The 26,667-nt window shown below is 37.3% G+C and overlaps 1 protein-coding gene across 8 annotated transcripts in view; it reads right to left on the reverse strand.

The window, feature by feature from the left end:
- AKT3 (AKT serine/threonine kinase 3) overlaps nt 1-26,667 on the reverse strand; it is a 256,037-nt gene that overhangs the window by 117,765 nt on the left and 111,605 nt on the right. For all 8 annotated transcript variants that reach the window (XM_019647580.1, XM_019647579.1, XM_019647583.1 and 5 more), the window contains exon 2: nt 16,291-16,416. In XM_019647580.1, the coding sequence (XP_019503125.1) occupies nt 16,291-16,416 (126 nt within the window). The remainder of the gene's footprint in view (nt 1-16,290; nt 16,417-26,667) is intronic.

Consider the following 26,667-nt stretch of genomic DNA (forward strand, 5'->3'; position numbering starts at 1 on the left):
CACGCAAGGGCTCTCCACTCAAGGCTGTCACACCTTGACCTCCATCCGTACACCTTTCCGATCCATTACCCATTCTGGCCACGTGCCCTATGAACCAGACAAATTGGGCCATACAACTTCCCCCAAATACATCGTGTTGCCCTTTCCTCTAGCAATCCCTTTGCTCCAGCTGTTCTTGCTATCTGGACTGTTTTCCATCTATTTTAACCCTATCCATACGCAATCACCAACAGTCAAGAGAACACCTGTTTGGTAAGGTCCAGGTCAAATCCTACCCCTCCACGAAGCCTTTTATAACAATTGGGTCCTACGCTGACCGTTCCTGCCTCCTCCCCATATTCTCACAACTTAGTACTGTGTCCCTCGGTTTTCACTTAGCGTAGGCTATCTTATATTATTACTTATCACTTTACAAATTCCTATTCAAATCATCCATGCTTACTGTAGAAAAATTCATAAATAGGTATAACTAAAATTTAAAAACACACAGGTATAACCATTGTTAATGTTTTCATGTAGATTTCAGTTAATTTCTAAGCATTGCTTTAAAATGAGACTTTAACATAAGGAATATATTCCATAAGTGTTTTGCTCACTTAATAGGTTGTAAATATTTTTCATTTCATTAGACATACACATCATTGGGGTTAATAGTGGCATAGAATTCCACTGTACTCACATACCACAGTAAGCAGTTTATTTATGATCATAATCCATAAACACATAGAAGTGAATTCTTCAGATGTGAACAGGATGATATCTAACCACTTAAACATAGGTTACTACTGAGTACTGTGTCAAAATGGGAAATATGATCATGAACACTGTTTACTTTAACTAAATAAGAAAAACTAATTTCTAATTGAAGTACAATGAAACTGGACTTCGATAACAAATTTTAAACAATCCAACAAGAATGTACCTTAAACTGAAAATTCCAAGGGCAAGGTTTGTATTATTCGATACCTAGTACTGTGCCTAAACAGAGTAGGTCTCAAATAAATAAACACAAGGAAAGAATACATGACTAACATTAGCCAAATTCAGTAACGAACTTGTGTCTTGGTTAACTAACACCCCATTTCCAAAAACAACTAAAAAACGATCTATACCTAATAAACTAATTGGTTCAGACAAGGATCATCAATGGATGCTAAAATCTTTAGATGAATAACTACTGAAGAACTGAATATTGCATGGTGCCTATGTGTCAAACCACAGATTGTCTGCCAGCCACAAAGGGGAAAACTTTATAATGGAGCAACCAAGCTTTCATCACCTGAAACCAGAGAACAATGATAGCATCACTAATAGTTGGTCAACCAAATATGAAGTACCTCCTGATATGATGTGATAGGAAATACATAGAATCATCAAGGAAATAGTTTTGACAGAAATACTGAAAGTGAATCTAATGGACTCTTTAGATCTAACTTCCATTTTCCAGGAAATCCAGTGGAAAAAGTGAAATGACAGCTTGTAGAAACAATCATCAGAGAATTCCAGAAGAGGGGACTTTCCATAGGACAAACGCCTGGTCTCTTGAATAAGTGAATATAACAGAAAGAGGGAGGTGATATAGGACACGTAACTCTTCTAGACTAGAGAGGCTTAGAGACATGCCCATCAAATGCAATGTGTGGTCCTTAATGTATCTGTTTTAAACAAGCCAGATGAAAAAGATACTTTAGGCAACAACTAGGGAAATCTGAATATGAATTGGTATTAGATAATATTAAAGATTTCTACATTTTATTAGGTGAGATAGTGGTGCTGTGATTATGTTGGAAAATGTCCTCATTGTTCAGAAATTCATACTCAAGAATTCAGAGGTAAAAATGTCATGGTATCATAATTTAAATATTTTAACAAATTGGTGCAAATATGGTAAATGTTTACTGTGAAGTCTAGGTAATGGTTATATGAGAATTCAATAAGCTGTTTTCTCTATTTATCTATATGTAAATTTTTCATGATAAAAAGTCAAAAATAGAAGCCCTCTGCAAAATATTAGATTCTTTCCTGAAAGGATGTACCAAAATAAATTACAGAAGGCTTCAACTGTTGAATGTGGAAATAAACTTATTTTTAAAATATAAAATAATAGACAAATATCTAAGATAAGGACAGTTCTAGTTAAAGAAACTCTATCGCAAGTTAAGCTCAGACTATTTCATTGGACACTGAAATTCAAACGTATCACTGCAAAATAATCAGTTTATTTTGTATCAATTCAAAGCTACAACTATAATACCCAGGCTTCCATTTGCATCAATGGGACAATTTCTACTCATATATTCACCCCTTCATAGTCACTTGTCAGTGACACCACAGTGAATAAACAATACACAGATCAAGACGCAGGAGCGCTGAATGCCACCTTCTCCCCCACCCCCACCACAACTATCAGTTACTTGAAACCATTATCTACAAGAATGGCGTCTGCTCCATAGTCCTTAACCAATTAAACTCTCCTGACTTTAAAAGGTTTCATCCACAACCATAAAGAGGTCTCTAGGTCTTTACCATAGCACAAAACACTTCATTTTTAAATCTGGTTTATCTGATGGATTGCAAGCTAAATGAAGAGCATATTTTGGGATAATCAGCTCATTCGCCTTTAGCGGAAAAGAAAAAAAAATCACATCTTAAATCTTCTGCCAATTTAGGTTAGTAGGGAAACTCTGCTTTCCATTACATTTTTTCCAAAATGCATTCTTTTTTAAATTACAATAAGTCATTATTTTTGCATATTATCAGTTGCTTCGCCAGGCTAGTAAGATTTTAAATGCATTGTTTCTCACGGAATCCTCCCAATAAAGTTCTCAAGTATTTTCATCATTTCTATTTTACAAATATGAAAATAGAAGTAGTCTGACTTTTAAGTCACGTGTTCAAAATCATCAAGTTATTAAGGTTGTAGAACTGAGTCTCTTGTCCAGGTTTTCTAACTCTAAATTCTTGGCTCGTGTTACTATGTCACATCCTGTGTAAGGAATGTTAGCTGCTTAAAAGACAGAATAATAAAGGTATGTTTCTTTACAACAAACTTTATATACTTGACTAGTTTTCTGCAATTAAATTGATAGAAAGGGGTGACATGCAGAGGATTGAAATAGTTTTCCCCAAAGAAAATTGACCAAACTTATTGTTTTGTATTCAATCATTAGAAATGATTGCCATCTCTTGTGAGAATATTATGTTCAAAAGCCCCAATGCACTTTGATCATTTGATAATAAGAGAGGGAAGTTCTAGGTGGTAGACAAGTGGTCAAGCAGTAATACCGTTTCAGGGTTTCTTTATAGAAATTACATTTGAAAAAATATCTTTCTGCTAATATTAAATTTTTGGCACAAAGCTGAGAGCACATTTGAAATTTTTATTGGTCAAAACGTTAAAAAAATCTAACATGAATTAACATGTTACTACAGTTGCCTGGAGGCTGGTATCAGGCTTGTTCAGGCTTGTCAATCTAAGCCAACCTTGTTGATTCCTTAGTCATAATAAACTCATCTATAAGAAGAGCCATTAGTAGGAAAAATGTAACTTCTGAGAGGCACAGGTTTCCAAAGAATCTACGAGGTAAACAGTAAATCTGTAAACAATACAGGCTAACAAAAATATTTTAATAAAATGTCCCATTTCCTCAGGATGATTGTGAAGCTCTCGAAGGAAACAATGCATATGAAATAATGCTATATAAAGAGAGTATTATAAGTTTATTTCTAGTTACTCTCGAAGAGTATCCTATAGAGATAGGAACTTTATCAGTGTGCTTTTGGAAGCAGTAACTGTTGCTGGTTGGATGATTCAATTATCCTGAACTATTCTGGCATGTTTCAAATGTCTAAAAATGTAACCATAGTAATAGATTCCGAGTGCATGGGTTGGGGGTGAGGGAGAAAGACAATGACAAATTGGTCCAAAAGGACGCTGAGACTTCATAGTTGGAAGACTATTGTGCTGACAATTAGTAACAGGAAGCAGAGCACAAAACAAATGAATGAAAAAAGCTGAACTTGCAATGAAAGACCTTATTATAGTGCAGAAACATTATTGTAATAAAGTGGCAATGTACTCGCCTCTATACAGCTTTCAAACAGGCACCCTACTCTCTGTCCTCTTTCCCTACGTTTCATTTTTTCATTAGCATCTGCTTGATTATGTATTATTTCCAACCCAAAAGAATGCCTCTGTATCTTCCTGAAATTCCAAAGCTTAAAGGTCTTTCCAAACCACGGTGGCCTTGGGCCTCATGTAACTTTACTCAAAATACAATAAATACTCTTAAAGCAACAAGAAGATATAGGGGGAAAAACTGAAAGGCAGAGATTTAGTGTATAACTGCAGAGAGAGCAATAAAACATGTGCCCCTCAAGTCCAGTTTGTTAAAAATGTAATAATCATATAATCCATATTAAATATCCGGATGATTCTGTCCCTAAAAATTAGTGTTTCTCCTATGACTTCTGTGATGTAATTAGAAGAGCATAGCTGAAATCTTCATATCCTAGTGAGTCCTCTGCATTGAGGTTCAGTTTCCTTAAACAGAAAGGTCCAAAGCTCTGAATCATACCTTCACGTACTAGGTGAGAATGACAAGATTTGATCCATGATACTGTCATATAAACTAGTCTAGAGACATGGAAAGCCCACACCTCTGCACTGCCCATGCTAGAAAAACCTCTTATCTCAGGGGCCTAAGGCAGCCAGAGACACTTTAGGTAAGCAGTTAAGCAGTGGTGTGGAAAAAGCACTGGCCTTGAACCTGAAAGCTGTGGGTTGAGCTTCCAGTTCCATCCCTTAACAGATGCATGACGACTGGCAAACTCCATGAGCCTAGTTTCCCCAGCTAGAAGGTAGACACTATGTATCCTGCAAAAATGCTATTGGGATTAGCAATATATATGTAAAGTGCATAGCACACAGGTGGCTCAACAAGTGGTGATTATTAGTATTAACTCAACAGACAATGTTTCAAGACATTATTATTTGCTGCTGCTGATAGCAAGTCAGTGGATTTTAAAAGAAAGGACGTCAGAGATCCCTCAGCCTAACTCCTTCATGTCACAGATGACAGAACTCTGAGTCCCAGGGTGGTGAAGTAACTGACCCAATAGTATATAATAAATTTCTATCAAATAATTGGCCACCTGGCTACTACCTCCATGCTTGTCCCTCCGCTACAGCATCAGTAAGTACCATTACATAAAACACAGCTCTCGAGAACAGTGACAGTATTAACCTACTATGTGTAACGCTTGGCATACCACAATGGTTCCGTGGGTGCTGACTAAAAATTACGTGAAGAGAGCTGTCATCTCTGAACCCCATATATGACTAGATGCATTCAAGCCAGGTGTTAGACCAGAATCCAAATCACACTTCTGCCATGTACTTGTTCTGAGACTCTGGGGAAGTTTCCTAATTTCTCTAGGTCTTAGCTTCATCTAGTTTGTTTTGTTTTGTTTAAGGTTAATATTTATTTCATGGTGTTCTTAGCATGACAAAATGTGATCATATAAATAAAGCACCTCATACATAGTAGGCTCTTTAAAAAATGTCAATTCTCTTCCCTGACTCCCTTAAGTCCCTCTTAATTTCTTATGTATTAATTATAAGATGGAATTCAAGTACCAAATATGATGGGCATACAACTAGTTTTTAATTTATAATTTTAAAAATTACACATTAACTTCTACTTTCTAGAAAATAAAAATTTAAGTTAAAAAATAAATCTGAAATAAATCGGGTAGACATCAACATTTCACTTAACGAAAAATGAACTGTAAATTAATCAGGTCACAAATGAGTACAGTCAGAAAGGTGTGCAAACAGAATTACTTTTCCCTTCAGAGATGGAAGGCGGTCATGAAGCAAAGAGCTGGGATCGGTAATAAGATAAAACAGTACAAGGGCCTCAGCATCAAAGCCTGACTGGTGTTGGGTAGTTTTATGCAATCAGGAAATGTTTACCAGAAAAACTAAGATGTACTGACCTTAGTAATTAACTTAATGTAAAAGTTACGTGATAAACCCACCACAGCTGCTTAGCACACCAGACTGCAGGTGGAGAGACCCCATGTCACCCAGCCCCGCATCCACACCACCCTCACCTCACCTACATGACAGTCATTGGACATTTTTAAATAAACAGATACAGAGGTGCTGCATCCTTTTCTAAATGCGTCTAACACCTTCTTAGCTGAAGAAAAAAATAGTCTTTATGATGGGATTTTTAAATGGAGTATTTGCATCAGTAACATTATTTTATATTCTACCAGGAGAGAAGATGAACGGCAGTGTCACTACCAAAACTGCACATACAATGCCAGGTAAGCTAACAAGGGGCCTAGTGGCCAACTCTGACCCTGAGAAAACAGCGTCTACGTGATTACGGCATTCTGCTAACTATTTCAACGGCCATATTGATTCCTATCATTTATCCTTTTTGCCCCTTTGATATTTTCCTCCTATACAGGGATTCAAGAAATAATACCAAAGGGCCGGCTGAGTGGCTCAGTTGGTTAAGAGCTCGCTCAAGAGTTTGAGCTCTGAGCAACAGCGGTTCGAGTCAGCCCGAGCTGAGCAGCCGNAACAGCGGTTCGAGTCAGCCCGAGCTGAGCAGCCGCTGAGCTGCCAACAGGTGGCAGGATGGCTCAGCTAAAAAAAAAAAAAAAGAAATAATACCACCTGGAGCTTTCATTCCCATGTGAGGATTTCAGGTCCATTTAGAGCAACAATAAGAGGTTCAGGTGAAGTTCAAATTAATGCTCTATATCCCTGTTACCTGGAATGTGCTTTATCTTTTGAAATCTTACTATTTCTCCAAACAATCTCAACTTCCAATGAAGCTTTTCTTGATGATCTAGTCCTTAACGACACCTCCCTTTCCTAAACTCTTACTGAATATATTAATGATCAACTTACTTCAGAACTGAACCATACAACATCTCAAAATACCAATTCCAAGGGCCTGTGGCAGATTTTTGTCACTAGATAATAAATTCTTCAAAGCCAAGCGCTATATCCTATATCTGTGGATTAATACAATGACTCCCGGCTTCAAAGCTGGCATCTGTTAGACATGGGTTGAAAATTCCGTCTCTACCATTTGCCAGGTAAGTGACCCAAAGCAAGTCACATAACCTCTCTCAGGCTCTTTAAAACGGGGAACGAAATACTTACCTCAGATGTTGTTGTGAAGATTAAATGAGATAACATACGTGAAAGGGCCTGGCACACAGTAACGCTCAAAGAAAGGTTGGCCTCCTTCCTTATTTCCTTCTTTTTTCCCCTCAGAACCTGGTACAATGTTGAGAACACAATAAACCCTCAATAAAAACTCCCTAATAGTCATTAGAACTTAGATTTGCTAAAAATATGTTTAAATTTACTTGGGATAACTCCTCGATGTTTCCATATTGTGTTACTTTAAATCATACGGAAACTTCCCAACAGAGTAACGTGTGGGGTTGTTGTGCGGGATGATGGGGAAAGGAAGTCAATGAAGGGGTCAGAGGTACAAGTACTGCAGAGTAAGTCAGTGAAAGTAAGTACATGTGGGGTGTTCCTTTCCTTAAGTACTTTTGGATAAGTAATGGCCGTTGACCTTAGGAGACGTTGAGGGAGAAAGAGAAGGGAGGGAGGGAAGAAGAGATGAGCAAAGGCAGGGAGGGAGGAAGGCTGGTTCTGTTGGGATCTCTCTGCTGTCCTCACGTCACTGAATGTCAGCTACTGACGCTGATCACTCCCTGCCTGCCTTCCCTCACAGCAATCCCCACTGCGCCCGCCATCTCACAAACAAGCAATCATCTCATGGAAGACCCAAATTAATTTTCATATTTTCCCCAGTGGATGGTAACCCAGGGATCCTGTTAGAACAGTCAGAAAGGTATTTAAAGACTTTATTACTTTTGTTAAAAAGCAGAATCCACCCCTGCTAAAAAGGGGTAACAACAGGCACATGAGCCTTGATCCAGCTGAAAAGCTGCGTCCTCCAAAGCCCGAGGTTGGAGGGCTGTGGGCTGCACCCTGCTTCTCGGGAGCCAAGCCAGGGGTGCTGCCCTGGCAGCCACAGTGAGGCCTTCGTTGGCCAGAGGCGGCCATGGTGTGCTTTAGGGGTCTGGCTCATGTCACTTAGTTATAAGAAGGACCAGTCCCTCCAGATCAAGTCCTTGGCATTAAATGAAACAGGGATTTACCCACCAACCAAGCCATAGCCACTGACCTCAACTGCAAGAGATTGTTGTAAATAGGTTCTACTTAAAACGCACGATGGTCTTTAAATGAAACCCAATAAAGCACTTCCCTCCCCCACACTGCGATGTCATTTAGCTGGAGAGAGAACGGCTGCCATTTAACTCAACTGAGCAAATAGTACTCAGCATCTTTTATCTTACGTTAATAGTTTTATTTGCACAGCACGTTATAATTCAGTGTTTTCACCTATATCATCTCATTTATTCCTCACCCTATTCCTGAGAAGTAGATATTATTTACTTCATGTTTAAAGATGAGAAAAAAAAGATCAGAAAGGTTATGTGATTTGCCCGAGGTCACACAACTAGTAAAGTAGCAGAACCAAGACTCAAACTCCAGTCTTCTGATCCCAAGTCCAGTGATCTTCCAGTATACTAGCGCTTGTAATAAATGTTAAAGAGAATTTTAAAAAAGAGTATACACAGCCATTGTGCTCTAGAGGTTTATCACTCCCCTTGATTCTACATAAGGCCCACACGAACTTATTTCTGATGAATGAGGCTAAGAAGGTCAAGACTAACTAAACATCAGCTTCAGAGTAAATCAGGAAAGAGGGGTGAGCGATCATGAAAGATACTAGGGCAGAAGTGGGCTCTAAGAGGAATTTGAGATCACCTAATAATGTTGTAATAAGGGAAGTAAAATAGTGAGCTCATCTAATAGGAAACAGAAATGATAGACACGTAGATTTATGTTTCTAGAGGACATACAGCTGATGAAACATTTCAGAGGTGCAGAGGGCTACTCCTCACACCCAGGAGCCAGACTGGAAACTCTAGACCACCATAGCCATTAAAATGGGATCACTCTTTTTCTTTTTTGTACATTTGTTGTGTAATGTAGAAAAAAGAGGGAAAAGTAGAAATGCTGTGGAAATTTTTTTCCTTGTCAAATTGGAATGTGATTTGAATGAAAGGAAGGAAATGTGTGACTAAAGATGGCATTATCACTCTCTTCGTTCTTTTCTAAAAACTACCTCCTTCTAAAGTGATTTTCAAATAGGTTTTCTCCATTCCCCATTCTAAACTTGGTTTATAGGTTTAATTTTGCAAATATATGAATATAGTACCACCTATAAAAATGAAAGGTAGGAGGTAAATTTGATTAAATTTATAATAATTTACTTTATGATGAATTTCTAAGTAAGGCATCTACTTAGGTGCCAGATGTACCTTTCTGTTTGTCCAAACTCTGATCATAATTACAGGAAGAAAAAAAAGCACCAAATCTTCAAATGATTAAGTATCTAAAATGGTCTAAAAATCACTCAAAACAAAAACAGGGTTAGGAATTCTGAATGCAACTGAACCCAACAGGATGTGGCAATGTGTGTCAAAAAGAAAATGTGCAGAATAGCAGAGTAATAGAAGAAAAAGGGAATACTGAAACGATATAGAATATAAACACAGTGATGATTTTGGCAAGTGTTTAATTGTTGATATATAACACAACAAAAATAATAACTCTCATTTTCTTCTTATGAAACATGGAGAAAATCTGAGATTTTTCTGAGCAAGGAAATGGCATTTGCAAAGGAACTTTTTTATTGGAAGATAAATCTACTCGATGCACTGCTTCCAAACACTCCAGAGAGGAGAATATTTGAAGGCAGAGGATCAATTAGGAGACTATCAAAATAATCCAGGAGGGAAACTGAGGAAGAACCTAAGTAGGATAGTAGCAGTAAGACTGGAAAGGAAAACAAGTCGCTAAATTGTTCGACTCCTGGGAAAAACAGAAAGAAAACTACAGTAGTACACTGGTTTGCGAGCCTAATTCGTTCCGGAAACAAACTACTCATATTGCAAGACATTGCTCATTTACCAAGTTAAAATGTATTAGAAATGTTGACTCGTCTTGCGGAACCCTCGCAAACCAAGTTACTTATAATCCAAGGTTTTACTCTATTTGTCTGCGGATATATCCCTTCTGCTGCGCACTATGACCAGATAGGTTTGGTTTTGTTTTTGTTTTTGTTTTATGAGATACTGATTTGGACACCTAATGATCAAAAGCCTCCAGTGGTTTCCAATTGGTTTCCATTAAAAACACCCAACTGGTATTCAAGACCTTTTACAATCTCATTACAACTTACCGAAACTTTTTTTTCTCCAACAGATTCCCTATCCATCTAGGATACTGCCTATTCTATTCATAAAACAAGCTACTCCTTAGCTCCAGGCTTCCTACATTTGCTTATGGAGTTAACCTCACTGAGACTGGCCTCCTTCCAAAAACCTACACATCACCTATCCTTCAGGGCTCATGTTAACATCTCATGAACAGCTAGTCACCCGAGCTTACCTTTACTTATTCTCTCACCTTCTACAGCATTTCTTCTCTATAAAATTCTTTTTGTCAATTCATCTCATGTCTCCTCCCAGTGCTATGTGTTTTATGTGAATGTCAAATTCATACATACGAAAATTGTATTTAATACTGTTTCATATCTAATGTGGTTCTAATGATCAATAAACCCTTTAAAAGTGAGCTATTCTAATCTCTCCTAATCCCTGTATATTATAAAACATGTGGTTATTCTAGATGTATGAGGCTGTTATTCTGGGTGGTAGCATGCATTATGTAAGACAAAGGCTCAAGTCACAGCTGTTCCTCTCTGCCCATGACCAGTCATAGTGGGAGCATTCGTAGGAATCAACAGGTTTTTCTACGTATTTATAATCTCCGAGTCTAATATTTATTTATTCAAAGGTAAGGATGTTTTTTGGTACGTTTAAGCCCCATAATTTCCTTACTTTCTTTCAAAAAGAAAAAGAAAAATGGGTCAGTAAGTAAACATTTCATTTCACTTTTAAAATTGGTCTAGGAATGAACACCAACCTATTTTTTAAAAGGGGAATTAAAGGAAGGTTTCAGAGAGGAAAGATATTGTCAGAGTGGGCCAGTATTTGCAATGTGGTAGAATTCTAGGAGGAACTCCTGGGGACACAGCCTGGCACGTCCCTCTTCCCCCCAATGATAGAAAGAAGGGAACAGATCAAAAGCAGGTTGAGCCCCAAGACATATGCACCAATGTTCTAGTTCTCTACTGAGGAACTGTTTCTACTTCTGAGTCGGACTGATAACTGTCAAAATGTTGAAGATGCTGACTACTGGGCGGGCAAACTATTGTGCTCCAAGTACCTTTGTAGCAATGCTTGTGTGTGCATTATTTTTCAGTCAAAATGTAATGTTTCCTGTGCAACAATAACCCCAATCTGTAATTAGCAGTTTACCAAACCACAAATCTGATTAGAGATGTACCTTTCTTTAAAAAGATTTTTACTTACATTTCTACAGCACTATATTTAGAAGGCACCTTTACATATAGCTCACATTTGATCCACCTGAAGGATGAAGGTCAAATGTTATTATCCACATTTTATAGGGCTTGGAGAGTTTACATTCAGCATGGCAAAGGATATCTAGCAATTTAAGCGTGGGAACTCCCACCCAAATCAAATCTCAAGGCTCTTAGTCGAGGGAAAATGTCACAAAACTTGAGTCGGGGAGGGCAATAACATTTTTAAATGACAGTAGAGAAGTCTGAGTTTTAATCTTGATACTTAACTACCACTACCTAGTAATGCAACCTTAAAAAAATTGTTGAATTCTAAAGGCTTCATTTTTCTCATCTCCAAAGTGAAAAATATGGACTAGATGTTTTTGGATGTTCATTTAAAAATAGTTATTAATGGGCCGCCAAGTGGCGCATTGGTGGAGCTGCTCTGGGACGCCAGAGGGCGCCAGTTCGGATCCCACATATGAGGGCCAATGACACTGCCCTCTACAGCTAAGATGCTGAACAACAGCTCAACCTGGAGCTGGGCTGTCGTCAGTCGCTGGCAACGGTGTGGGCTGCAACCCCTGCTGCAGTGGGTTGCCATGGGCTACCGTGTGTGGCCAGCAGCCAGCGTGAGCGGCCAGCAGCCGCTGTGAGCGGCCCTCCAGAAGCTGGCGACTGATCTACCTCACCTGGGAAGAGCGCAATGATGGCGCCAACTTGGGCCAGTGAAGCAACGTCCTCCACAACTAGACTGAAGAACAAAACGACAGCAAGTTGTCTGTTCCCCTTCCCCCAATTCCCCAGAGCTGTTCCCATCCCCCAATTCCCCAATAAAAATGTTAAAAAAAAGTTATTAAGCCCTAATATGTAGGTACTAGGAGACATATGATAAATAATACTAGGCTCTTTCTCCTAAACTAAATCACAGTTAGAAGATGAGACATACACATGAACATGCTAACCATGAAACAACGGATAGCAACAAAAGGTAATTTAGCAAGGAATGAGGCTGGGGATTTAAATCTGAATGAAGTCTTAAAGAATGAAAAAATATTATCCAGACAAATATAGAACAGATGGACGTTCCAGTTAGAGGGAACAGCATAAACGAAGGCTCAAAGTACAAAAGCGGCACAGTTTGTACAAGAATTATTAACAGTTCGGTACTGTCCAAGTGTAACTGCACAGAAAAGAGACGAAGCAAGAGTTGAAAGCAGAGGCCAGATCAAGGAGCTTCTTTATGATTTATTAAGGAAACTGGACTTTATCCACTAGGTAATGAAGAGCCATGGGCTTTCACAGGATTAAATACTAAGATGTAATTTTAGAAAGATCACTTTGACAGTCATGTGAAGGAAGTATGAGAAGTGGTAGAAACTAGAAGCAGAGCTTCGAGTTAAGAATCTATGATGAGGGCTTGTTTTAGGGTGATTATAGGGAAAGACATTAAGCTCAATAAATAAGAAACAAATTCAGCCGGAATAGAAATGAACAGGGACTGGGGTGAAGATGTGAAGATAAAAGAGTCATGGACTGGATCCAGGTTTCTGCTCAAGACAGATACTGGGTAGAGTAGGGATGTCCAGAAGTGAGGTGAATGTATAAACTCCTGCTCAGGAGAGAGGCCTGCCATGAAGATATCCACGTATGGGAGTGAGCTGCATACAGGTAGGAACTGAAACCTTAAAAGTGAGTGCAACCACCCAGGGAGAGGGTACCAAGTGAGAAGACTTCTTGGCCGGAATCCAGTTAGACACCAAAATGCATGCAACAGACACAGGAAACCAGGCGAGAGAGACATTCCAGAGGCAGAGATGAAATCATCACAGGGAGGAAGTGGTGGTCGCTAGTATAACACACAGCCCCGGTGGAATTCCAGGAAAAGAACTGAAAAACGTCCACTAATCTTCGCAATTAAGTGGTGACTGGAGAACTTACTCAAAGTGGTTTCTATCAAGTAAATAAGGGGGGAAGCTAGACTGCAGTGGGCTGAGAAGCAGAAACAATGAGATTAGACTATCTCGTGGGACATCATAAATCAGAAAGGAAGGAATCAGAAATTTAATGAAGATTGAAAAGATCAATTCCAGGTTCCTTCCAGTTCTCATACTTTACTTTTTTGTATAAGTAAAAAGACTATTTTGGTAAAATTCCATTAAAACCCATATAGATTAATTTTAAGTAACATTTTTAATTATCAGGAAAAACAGGAGACTCACTGTCGCTATCAATGGAATATATACATACATATATATAAACATTTCCCAACATACCTTAGAAAGACCTTGTAAAAGTCTCTTTTCTCATATACTAAAGGGGTCTAGACAATAGAGCAACAATTGGTGAAGTAACCCTCACTTGCTCCAACTGTTCTTTCTTTCAATGTCTCATAAAAACATTTTGTCACTCTCTGCCGAGAATATCCTTCTATTTTAATTTAACTCCTATTCACTCTTCAAGGGCCTGCTCAATTTCCACCTCACAGAATCACCGAATGTTAGAGACAAAAAGGGCCTTACAAATTCATCGAACCCAGTGTTTTCACTAAAGCTGATGAAGGAACGAAAGACCGGAGAGTTTCAGAGCATGACCTGCCCCAGGTCATACTCATGGCTTCCGGCAAAGCTGAAATTTGAACCATTTCTTTAACCAGAGCCCATTCCACCACTCACTATGTCCTCAGGTAACTTATAAAATTTAAGATTGCAATAAATCAAGCTTTAAGAAAAACCAATTTAAGGGACGGCCAGTTAGCTCAGTTGGTTAGAGCGCAGTGCTCATAACACCAAGGTTACCGGTATGATCCCCACATGGGCCACTGAGATGTACCCTCCACAACCAGATTGAAGACAACTACTTGACTTGGAGCTGATGGGTCCTGGAAAAACACACTGTTCCCCAATAAAAATAAAATAATCAATTTAAAAGAGTTTATTTAGTGTAAGATCCATGTAATACACTGCTGAAAATGAAGGTGCTGGCTACAACTTCACTTGTTCACTTGAGTCAACTCCCCCCAACTACTGGATTATACGAGTAAAGATTACAGATGTCGACTAATACTTATTTCGTGGATATGCCGACTGTCAGTCACGAAATCATATCTCTCCCCACGAGTGCAGCATTTATTTCAGCCTCTGCCAGTGGAAGTGTTGGAGCAGATGTTGGCAGACTGTGACATACAGTACGTCTTTAAAACTTGTTGGGGTGTGAAATTTCATAAGGTCAAAAAATGCTGCATTTTGATCAGCAGATACAGGAGTTCTGTACTTTTCTATATTATTTCAAACAAACCAATAGCATTTGCTAGTAAGCTAGAGAAACTAAGAAACTGTACTGGCTTTGGGTAAGCTATGATAATGTGTGCCGCTAATGTCGGGAAAACCCGTTTCTATTACTTTAAAGCAAATGCTCGCCCAAAAGATCTGTACAACGAAAATGTGTTCTTAAGTCAATACAGAATACAACATGTGATTTCAATGGACAATAGGATTTTAAAAATAATTTTCTACTGAAAGAAAGCTATAAATTTAAATATAAATATCTAATGAGCATCTGGGTGGGAAACAATTATTTCTTTAACTAATACACAGGTATAACATAGTTCTCACTTTTTTCTGAAATGAAATCCCAACATAAGAATCCATTTCATAAATAGAGAGGGTTTTTTTTAAGTTAGTGTGTTTATCATTTAAATGATTTCACAAACCTTTCGTTTATCGTTTTATCTTCTGCTTTAACAAAATTAAAAGATAACTTCTATAAAAAAGGCTGATGCTCTAGATAACGATAAAATGACTTATAGCATTCAAGGTCTTTTGTTACCTTGGAATTTTTGTTGTTACTATTTAATTGTAATCATTATTATTATCTTTTGCTTCAAATTTCCCTCATATTTTCCAAACATGACTAACGGATAACAACATAAAGCAAAAGCAAAATTAACAATGATGTCTAGTTAAAGGTTTTATCTCAATGGTACAGACTTTAGCTGTTATGCAAGTTTATTTTAACATAATTTTAAAAGGCTTTACTTCTGAATTAACACAGAAAAACTCTTCCATTGATTAATCAGTCATTTGAACTGTCTGAGTGCCTGGGCGTAACACAGAAATAACAACTGTTGTCATTGTCATTGTCGTTATCCTTCAGTTTCCTTTGTGCTCAAACAAATACATAATTTCTAAATAAGTTGAAATTACAAACATTTTGTTAAGGTATTTGTAAGGAAGAAAAATTACACTAAAAATACAAAAATCTCCCCAGAAAATAATTTCTAATGTAAATCACTTGTTTCTCATCATACAATCAATCAAAAGAGCTAAGACGATGACAGGAAACTCTGATTAGAGTTGCACTAAGCACTGTGGCATCTTCAAACCTAATTCACTCCAGCAACCAAGTTCAAAGGTCTCCGTTTCCATTTTATAAAGGAAAACCTGAGGTACGTATGGGGGGAATCAAAATGATCACATTCAAGTGTTAACTATAAAAATATCAAAATATTAAACTAATAGTTCTATTAATAAAAAATATTAAACTATTCATTATAGGAGACCACGTTATTGATAATTCCTTTGCTGAGTAACTGAAATTCTAGCAAAGCTGAAAATTTCTCTGCTATTCAATACAAACCTAAACTTTTTCATAGGCTTCTTGTATTTACTTCTAAGCTATCTGACACATAAGGCCACGCAAATAAATAAGTTCAAGGTGAAATCAACAATTACAATGAACTTACTTGCCACTGAGAAGTTGTTGAGGGGATAAGGTAAATCCACATCTTGAGGTTTCTCTTTATATCCTATGAATGAGCCATCTGTCTTCAAAAGGAAATATCTTGGCCTCCAGTTTTTTATATATTCTCCTACATGAGGAAAGCATGCATGTTAATGTGGGAGGAAAAAAATGAACAGCAGCTTTTATGTGAAAAATAAATTATGGTACAATATATGTCCTACAACACTGTCCTCCAAAAATTTAGTTAGGCAATTTTCTTTTAACTTCGCTTACAAAAGAAAATACGTAAGCCTGCAATTAAGATTCAATAACAACCCAAACATGTTTTGTTTTTAATGATTTCACACTTTGATAATTCATTTGCACCATTATTTCTTCAGAGAATCATTCCTCTGAATACACAGTTTGTTCAGTTTTTCATTTTATCACATGGTTGTTAGAATATATTTTCAGCCGTTTGAAAAAGCCTTGGTAAATCATCCACACAGAATCAAGGAATTTCTATGAAAAACACTTAGCCCAAGAGGGATATGAAATAGATGTTTCTCTTCCATGTACCACAGACTAATTGTGTCATTTTTAAAAGAGAAAGTGAAAAGAGTCTATTTTTTTGTAAAATCATAACTTGTTTAAACAACATGCTATTGTTCTACATAGGAAAATAACTTTCTGTACAATGCTGTAAATGAGTCAAGAAAATGAAAGGACGCGGGTTATTAGAGCTTAAAAACCATACACACACTCATACACAAACGTAATAACTGTAAAAGCACATGGTACATCGCCAAGCACGTCAAGTCAGCAAGTGTATCATATTTTATCAGATTTTGATGAAAGCTACCCCCTAGCTACCAAAATAGAAATGTTTAGATCAACATTTGCTTACCTCAGAAAGAACTCTTCAGAATTGTAAGCAACAGAAGTGTTTTATGATTCCGCAGAGCTGGGAGGACACCTGGTCTCACCTTTCAGCTCTCTACTTTACATTTCTACCTGGGTATTTAATCTCGAATGCTTAATCGCAGTACTACAAAAATTTGGAAGCAGTTCAACTTGCCCCACAGACCAGCTTCTCTTGATCGCACTTCTCCAATCTCAAGCCTAACATCTGACTTCTCCCTTCCCTGTCCTGTCAGTACTGTCCTATCAGTACCACCTTCACAAATCTCTCTCATTTAGCCCAACCTAAACCAGGCCTAGCACCATCCACCTGCCCTCTGCTGAGATGCTGTGACTGCTCTCCCGTCTACTCATCCCCCTTCTATCCTAACGCATCGGTCACCTCCAGGTTACTCATATGTCTGTGTGTGCCACTTCGATTATATCCCTTTTCTGCTCAAAAACATTCAGACTCCTTACTGTTTACTGTAAAGTGCAAATCTCTCAGCCTAAAATGTAAGCTCCTCCATAACCTCACCCCAACAGGTATTTCAGATGTGGAATCATTGTGCTGAACCAGCAATTCTCAAATTTCTTATCTCAGACCACTTTACACCCATAAATATTACTGAAACCACCCCACCAAAGTTTTTGTTTATATAGATGACATCTATAATGTTTACTATACTAGAAATTGAAAAGAAAATTTAAATTCCTTTACTTCTTTTAAAAATAACAATAAACTCATTACATGGAGCATTTTTATGAAAATAATTATATTTTCTAAAACAAAACAAATTAGTGAGAAAGGAAGAACTGCTTTACATTTCTGCAAATCTCTTTAATGTTTGGCTTAAAATAATAGAAGACAGCCAAAGTCTCATATCTGCGTCTGCATTCAATCTGTCACAGTACATTGTTTGGTTGAAATATAGGGAAAAAATCTGGCTCTAACAGATATGGAGCTGGAAAAGGGAACAGTATTCGGATAGCTATGGATGTCTTCTTTTGATATTACACCAGCATTTGACAAGTGGTAGTTTTCTAACAGGCTACTTGCAATGTGGAATTTGAAACTCCATCAACGAACTTTCTGTACTCTGTTATATGAAAATCCACTGGTCTATAGTACATATTGAATGACTCTTTCACACTATGTATAATGTTGTAACAACACACATTGGTCTTTTAGAAAACACTGGTCCACTGAGTTACACCGATCTTCCAAATATTGACACATTTCATTACACAATATCATTCATTACTACTGTAAATCTCATCAGAAAAGCAAGCACTGGGAAATCTGTCAAGCTCACGCTGGCAGATATACTCTCCAAAATTCTAATTTTTGCTTGAAAAGTCGATTTTCAACATTGGCAGTAAATACTGTCAATTCTTTTTCCTTGTCGTGATATACTCCCAGTACCCAACACAATGCCTACCACTTGACAGATGCACAATAATTTACTAAATGAATGACTGAATGGAGGATACGTGTATGCACATCACCCCCACAAGTGTATGAGCACATACAAGAAACTTAAAGGGAAAGAAAAAACACCTGACACTATTCCTCACTTTTACTGAAAAAATATGGCCTTCATGTAACAAACATATGCCCAATTTATAATGTTAAAATCATAGTTCCAATTAAAACAATAAAACAGTTCCTTTCTTCATTGTACTTATTTTTCCATTTTTATTTATATATTCCTATATGAAATTTAAGATCATTAGATATTCTCTAATTAGTGCTATAATAATACTTAGATTTTAAATGCTATAAAACAGTGACAGATTTATATTGGCATAAGATATTGTCTGTTGAGCTAAACAATAATAGTTTAACAACTATACCAAAGATAAAATGAAACCACTTCATTTAAAAAATCTGAAAGAATAACACCAATTCTTATTTTATAAAAGTACTGAGTATATTTATTCAAAAACTGTGAAATTAAGTGAAATAAAAACCAAGTTTTCATTTCTAAGAATAATTTCCTGTCAGCCATTAAGTATTTATATGCTCAGATGGAAGACACAAAACATCACCATATCTTTTTTATTAAATGTGTATCTTTTTTATTAAACAAATCTTTGGAAATTTGATATGTTTTATGTGGTCTACAGCAGGACTTCCGGTTGTCAAAAAGTCCTTAAAATAAACCTATTATGCATCCCTGATACATAATATATTATACCAAGACAGTGTGATGGTCATTCACACAGAGAAAAATAATAAATAAAAATTTCCCTTCTTGATAAAAAATACTTATTTCTCATAGAATTTTATTAATAGTTTTTATTGACTCAGTTAAATTGATCAACAATTGTACTGTCACACCAAGCTAATAGTGGATCTCAAACTTTCAATGAGGCCTCCTGAATTGATCTTATCATTTTTCATCTATACTATGGACTTTCTGAGAAGATACTTAAGAGTTCATTCATTTATTGATTAATTTGTTCTAGGTGCTAGAGACAATAGTGGACCAAAAAAAAAAAAAAGACAAGGTCTCTAACTCATAGAGCTTATATTCCAGTATTACACTAGATTTCGAGTGCCCCTACAATTTGGAGAAGAGTTTTGAATATTTTCTGAAAGCAGATCCCACTTTTATAATAGCATGATGCGTTGGCCTAATTAAATATTCATTTTCTAGTTCCAAAAATGAAACTGAGAAGAGGTACTTTTTCTACCAAAGGAAGGGGCCTTACAGGCGACACAAACTCACAAAGTATAAATAAAACAAAATAGCAAGCTTTATTGCCACCTACCAGGTCCAGGGCAGAAGAAGTAGTTTCCCAGCTAAAAAGAGTAGAAGGTTATAGCCTTTCAGGATGCCCTGGCAGAACCCTGGGCACACTGGTGGTAAAGTGGAATTGTTCCTGCAGCTTGAGGTTCCCAAGAAAACTAGATCTTGTCCCACTGGTTATGGAAAAGGAGATGAACTGTTTCCTCACAGACTCAGTGGTTGAGGCAGTGAGAGTTCAGGTAAGGCACATGCTCTCAGGCTGTTCTAAAAACATGGCCAAAGAGTCCTGGCCTTTATGGGGCTGATGCCAAAACAAAGGTATCTTCTCAACACCAACCGTTTAAGATAAGACGGCTCCAAGTCAACCGCATCTGATATTTTAAACATAGCATCTACATTTCAGTTTATACCTGCTGTATTAAAACCAAGTAGCATCATAGTTTTGTATTTACAGCCCATAGGTTTCAACTAATTTAAGAGACAACCTGGTAATAATGGGGAGAAAGTCTTTTTTTATAAAAAGCAGCAGCATTTATGGGGTACCATGTCCTCCAAAGAGACTGCCCTGTAGGTACCTACGAATGGACATTCAAAATTTGTGTCCACTATCATGAGAAACTTTCAGCAAGGCGCCAAAGTCACAACTGGACAAGATTTCCAACACGACCTCTTCCCAACTGTCTATCTACCTAACGGGTGCTTCCAATTCTTGCTCATCCTCGGCTGGAGGCATTATGTAGTTTGAAGTATGCGGTTACCATGTTACCAACATCAAAACACACCATATTTCCCCATGTATAAGATGCACCTTAATTTGGGGGCCTGAAATTTGAAAAAAAAAATGTATTACATAAAGTTACTGAACTCAACTTTTATTCATCATAAAATTCATACAACTCCTCATCACTGTCAAAACTCCCAACCATTAGCTTGTCCTCATCTGTGTCTGATGATGAATCACTGTCTTCATATATTGCCTCGTCCTCAGTCCCATCTATGGCATTTGAAATCTACAACCACTGTATAAGACGCACCCGGTTTTTAGACCCCAAATTTTTTGGAAAAAGGTGCATCTTATACATGGGGAAATATGGTACATTTCCCAGTAAGCATTCGGATCTTATGCCTCTGTAGTAGGCTGAATGGTGAACTCCAAAATATATGTATACAGCCCAGTCCCTGGAAGTTGGGAATAATACCTTACGTGACAAAAGATGTGATTAGTTTAGGATTTTGAGAGGAGGAGCTTATCCTGGATTATCTGGGAGAGCCCTAAACCAATTACAAATACATTTATAAGAGGGAGGCAGAGGGAGATGTGACACACAGGGAAGAGGAGGATGCAATGTGTCCATGGAAACAGAGCCTGGAGCGAGGCACCACAGCCAAGGACGCCTGGGGACACCAGCATCTGGAAGAGGCAAGGAATGGACTGTCCTCTAAAGCCTCCGGAAGAAGGGTGACCGTACTGACACCTTGATTTCTAACTCCTGGACTCTAGAACTGTGAGAGAATAAATGTCTGTTGTGTTAAGCCAATCAGCTTGCTTGTAATTTTTACAGCAGCCCTAGAAAACAAATGCAGCTTCTGAGCACTATAACTAAAGGTTTACAGAACCATCCAACCAATCAACCAACCAACCAACCAACCAAATGAACCTACTGATTAATTAAGTTCCGGGCATGAATGGCATAGACACTCACAGTTTATACTTGATGAACGCGAAGGGAAAAATCCACATCATTCCCACAAGCGATAACCGACTTGTGAAGTATGGGTTTGGGAGAAGCTGTTCACTAGGGTGCAGTTTTACTTAGCTATTACGACGTCAGGTTTCTTGTTCACTTTCTTACCTTAACCCTCTGTCAGGCGCAACTGATCTCACAGATTCATTGCACACAAAGATGCCGCTATGAAATACGTCTTTACTGTACTAAGTCACAAACATGGCTGGTGAGGTTATGGTAGAGGGGGAAGATACGGAAGCGATAAGTCATGATACTTAATTGTTAGATATTTGAAAATGTGTGTGCAATGAATCTGTGAGATCAGCTGAGCCCAACAGAGGGTTAATAATTTATTTCCTGTAATCTCTTAAAATAAACAAACAAACCTCAATGTTTTTGAGTAAAAATGTTGGCCGTAGAAGACAAATTCTTGATTTCCCTGGCTGAGTACAAATATTTTGGCTCTCAAGCTTAACCTTTAAAAACCTGATATGAGAGATGGTATGAGTTTAAATTCATGAAAACTAGCACTCCACCTAAAATACTGTGATAGAATATTCAAACAGATCATCTTTATTAGGGGGGATCCACTCAACTGAGGGCTGGTTATCCAACAAAATCGACGGTGCTCATTTCCTACTGTTCACCTAATTTCAAATTACATTTTTATTTAATAATCCTCAATCAAAATTAATCCTCATATACTACAGACCTTATTTCATTTAAATTTACTGAGAATCACATTTGGGCTTTTTAAAAGCTGAAGTCATCAGAACGTGCCAAAGCAGGCGCTAGGAACAAATGTCTAAGAATGAAAAATGGACAGATAAAAAATGCTTCAATGGTCTTACACCTAAAACAACCAGGGGATGTCTCCATTAGTTCAGACATACATATGGAAAAAAGATCCTTAGAAATAATTCAGCTTGTGTCCTCACAAATGAATGACGTTAATGACTATTTGATTCCGTTTTAAGGCTAAGTTGTGTTCTACAGCCTGGTCCTACCTCTCACTCCACAAGTAGAACGTTAGATGTGCAGTGAAGGACGTACTGGCTGAGAACAGTACAGGAATATTCATTCATCCATTGGAGGCCTAGCTTCAACGGTCATGGGCTATGCTAAACACAATTAGGTGGATTAACTGAGGTTATTAAAACAGACACAGACATGACACAGCACGTTTCTCACAAATCTCATAAAGCCATGATCCTTTAGAATTTAATTATACAAAATCATTTTATACAAAAGCATCATTTTTAAAATATGCTACTTTCCTAGGATAAAATACGAAAAAAATAGAAGACGCTGGTTACCAACAGCTGTACTGCAAACTGAAACTCCAGTTTCTGTAATAGATACAGGCACCATAGCTTTTTAAATTACCAATGGCCACTCACACTTGCTATAACGTAGGCTTCAAAATCTAAGCCCTCCTTAAGGAAGAGGGTGAAGGCATTCTCACATGTTATGTCTTGAAAGAGGCATTATTGTTTTGATTTATCATAAAGTTGAAATAATTATAAACTCAGCTTCCCTGAGAATATTGTTTTTTAAAAAAGATATTTTATTCCATGTTTAATCACAATCCAAGTTTTTAAGATGAATTATTATTTGTCTTTGCCATCTCTGAGGGAAAAAAATGAATAGATGATATCCACACTTAATGCATATATTAATAAAAACCAACCTCTTTACAACTTCAATTACCTACAGGGGCAGAGAACCATTATTATTTATTTCCATGAAGAAGTCACTATGATAAGGCATGTGGCCACATTTTCAGAACAAAAGAAACTTGACCTAAAACAAATGCTATGTTGTAAAACAAAAGTTACAGCAAATTGCTGTGGTCTGTATAGGGTCAGACACTTCTCAAAGTGGGCCTCATTTCTTTTCCTGCTCCCTGTCATCATTAAAATCCTCTGGATAAAACAGTGCTTAAGAACAACGATTCAGGAGCCACACGGTTTGGGTTTGAATCCTGACTCTTCCATGTATTGGCTGTAGAAACTTAACCTTTCCACTCCCCAGTTTCCTCATCTGAAAAATGAGAATCACATCAGTACTCACTGAAGGGTTTTTGTAAAGGACGTAATGGAAAAGCACTGAGAATATTACGTGACGTATAGCAAGTGGTAGATTTTATTATTAAATGGAACCATTATCGCTTATGGTAATATAATTTATAATCCATCTCCAAGTTCACATTAAATAGCCTACTAATCAGTGTTGCATTTACTCAGGAGTAGTTACATAAAAGAAGCAACAGGCAAAATCAGAATAAATTTAGTCCATCAGCAAAAAAAAAAAAAACCTCTAGCTAATGTCAGTTATGTAAAACTTGAATCCTATCTAAAGAAATGAAAAGGCTAATCAAAACACAGCACTGGTTTTACTTCTTTTTTAAGACAGAGGTAGGATATCAAAGGGTAACTAGTGTTCTAAAAAAAAGAAGAGCAAAAATCTTAGATCTCTCTGAATTATTTTTATTAAACGACATACACAGAGTATAGTACCATGAAAATGCAATTTTAAGAATTTCCAAAGAAGAACTTTAAACCAAAAAAAATGGCAGCTTTCAATAAAAATAAATTGATATGACTTTGAGAAACCATTAGTCTTAAGTAAAAGCCTTCAAGGTCAATTTTTACCTAAGACAAAATAAGTTTTAATGTTAATTTCAGTATAAAATCTACTTAATTTCATGGTTCACAATATAGTAAATATTTGGTTGGTTGTTGACAGATGCTAACTAAACTTATACAGATGAACTATCTAAAAGAAAACAGAATCTTTTTTCCACTAGTGGATTTTCATAAATAAATATTAGCACCATAAACAAATAAATACTTATAAATAATTTATAATAGCATACAATATCTTAAGTATCTTAAAGCCAAATATAGTTACTGAAAAAAATATATGATAAACATAATAAAACATTTGCGATCTTTAAAAATGCCCATTACACTTTTATATAATGGATTACAAGTACCATATTCCAATTATTGGGTTGTCAGAAAAGTCATGACGCATTTTTGCAACGAAAAACAGAAAAAATACATCATGACTTTTCCGACAACCCAATAGTTTTAAGTAAAAGCCCTATTAATGTTTCTCAGGGAGTAGAAGAAATGTGTTTCTCACTGAAACTCTCACCCTCTTTTACAGATGTCTTGAAACTAATTCTAAAGATATTTTTTTATATTATCTACATTGCACTGTGCTAGCGTAACAATTTTTCAGTTACACAGGCACAATCTGAAACGTAACTTTTTACCAAAGGAAAATGCTTTTGTGTATTCTCAGTATTTACTAAATAGATTTGAGCAGATTTTCCGATTCCTGCAAATTTAAGTTTTTAGGTTATTTCCCTTTTATCAGTTCCTTTGAAGTCGGCTCTTCCCTTACCCTTTGGCAAATTAAGTGTTAAGTTCTATGGAACCATCTACGAAGTCTCTCTGACCAACTGTCATCAACCAGCTTTGGGTGTGTGTTGACAGAATGAAAATCGGGTGATGTCTACAACACATGCCAAAAGCATTCCAGACTCCTGCCCAGCTCACTCATTTGAAGGTACTGCTCAGTGAGGATCATGGGTCAAACAATAAGGCTCTGCAAACATTTTTATTTTAGATGGGGGAAATAGGCTTCTAATAGACGCATTCAGTCAAAAATAGCTCAGTGAGACAACATTCGTAGAAGCACTGCGGATGCAGCAATGACTGATCCGGGCATCAGACTTGCCCGCATGAGGCTTCAAGTGTAGCAGGCAGCTGTGAGAACAGAGAACTGGAGAAATGGGGACGATCTGAGCAATTAAAACAAAATGAACATTTCTCCCACTTTTTAAACCATTCTCAGCGCTCCAGGAAGTCATCCCGAGGGATGGCAGGATCTCCTATGCCTTGGCGTCTCCGAATAGCATCTTCTGAGCCTTGTAAAAAGGAGGGTGAATAGTATTTGTTGCTTGGTGCACTGCTGTGGCGGAAGGGACGAGGTGGAATATCAGCATATGATCCTTCAATATTTCATGAAAGAACTGGTTTGCTGCCGTGTTGATGCCAAGATGAGGCACTGCACACATTCCTCTTTGGAGCCTCATGACAATACACGCAGAAGCGTGGCAATCGAGTTTATGCGGCTACTTTCATCTAGCATAACATAGAACATACCTTAGCCTTTCAAGTTTCGAGACACTGCCCATGCTGGTCTTTTTCTCTCGTGGTCTCCTACACGGTATTGATTAATGAGGTCAGACTGCAAAACACTCAGATCTTTATGGTGATTTCACCCAGGTTGTCTGGCTATCGTGTAAGGTCACTGAGAGATGTGTCTGCTCCGCACTGGTCAGTGTTACTGCTGCAATTTGGCCAGATGGAAGGTGTTTACAATTTTGGTGATTTTGCGTTGTGCTTCCAAGATGCCTTAAAAGCTTTCCAGATGTACCCATGTTCCTGTGCTTTGCACATATGCTCTTTCATGATTATTTTGAAAAGTATATTATAGTCAAAAATTTTTGCTTCCACTGCATAATGCATGAACTTGTCATTTTTATATTAAGAATAGTTTTCCTATCTACTTCCTAAAGAAGGCTGGGGTCCATGTTTTTGCTTTGAAGCTGAAGCAATGATGAGAAAAGTACCTATGCACTGAGTACCACAAGATGTTAGAATGCCAACTTCTCTAAGATCTCAGAATGGCTGGTCTGTCAGTACTTTATCTACTTTATCATTTTCTTTTGTTATCCAGAAAACTGTACTATTATCATCTGTTTTTAAGCATTCTGGGATTTGTTTCACAGTATTCTGTAAATTAGTCAATCAAATCCTGGTTCCCTTTGTTTTTAGGAAACATTGCACTTTAAACCAAAAATACGATACTTAGTATTTTTAAACATAAGAACATCTTAATATAGTAGTGAGTTTTACTGCAAAAGCAAGGTGAAGGTGGGGGGAGAGGGGAAGAGAGGGAGAGGGAGAGGGAGAGGGAGAGGGAGGGGGGGAGAGAGAG

This window comes from Hipposideros armiger, unplaced genomic scaffold, assembly GCF_001890085.2.
Source record: "Hipposideros armiger isolate ML-2016 unplaced genomic scaffold, ASM189008v1 scaffold_113, whole genome shotgun sequence".
NCBI classification, from domain to species: Eukaryota; Metazoa; Chordata; class Mammalia; order Chiroptera; family Hipposideridae; genus Hipposideros; species Hipposideros armiger.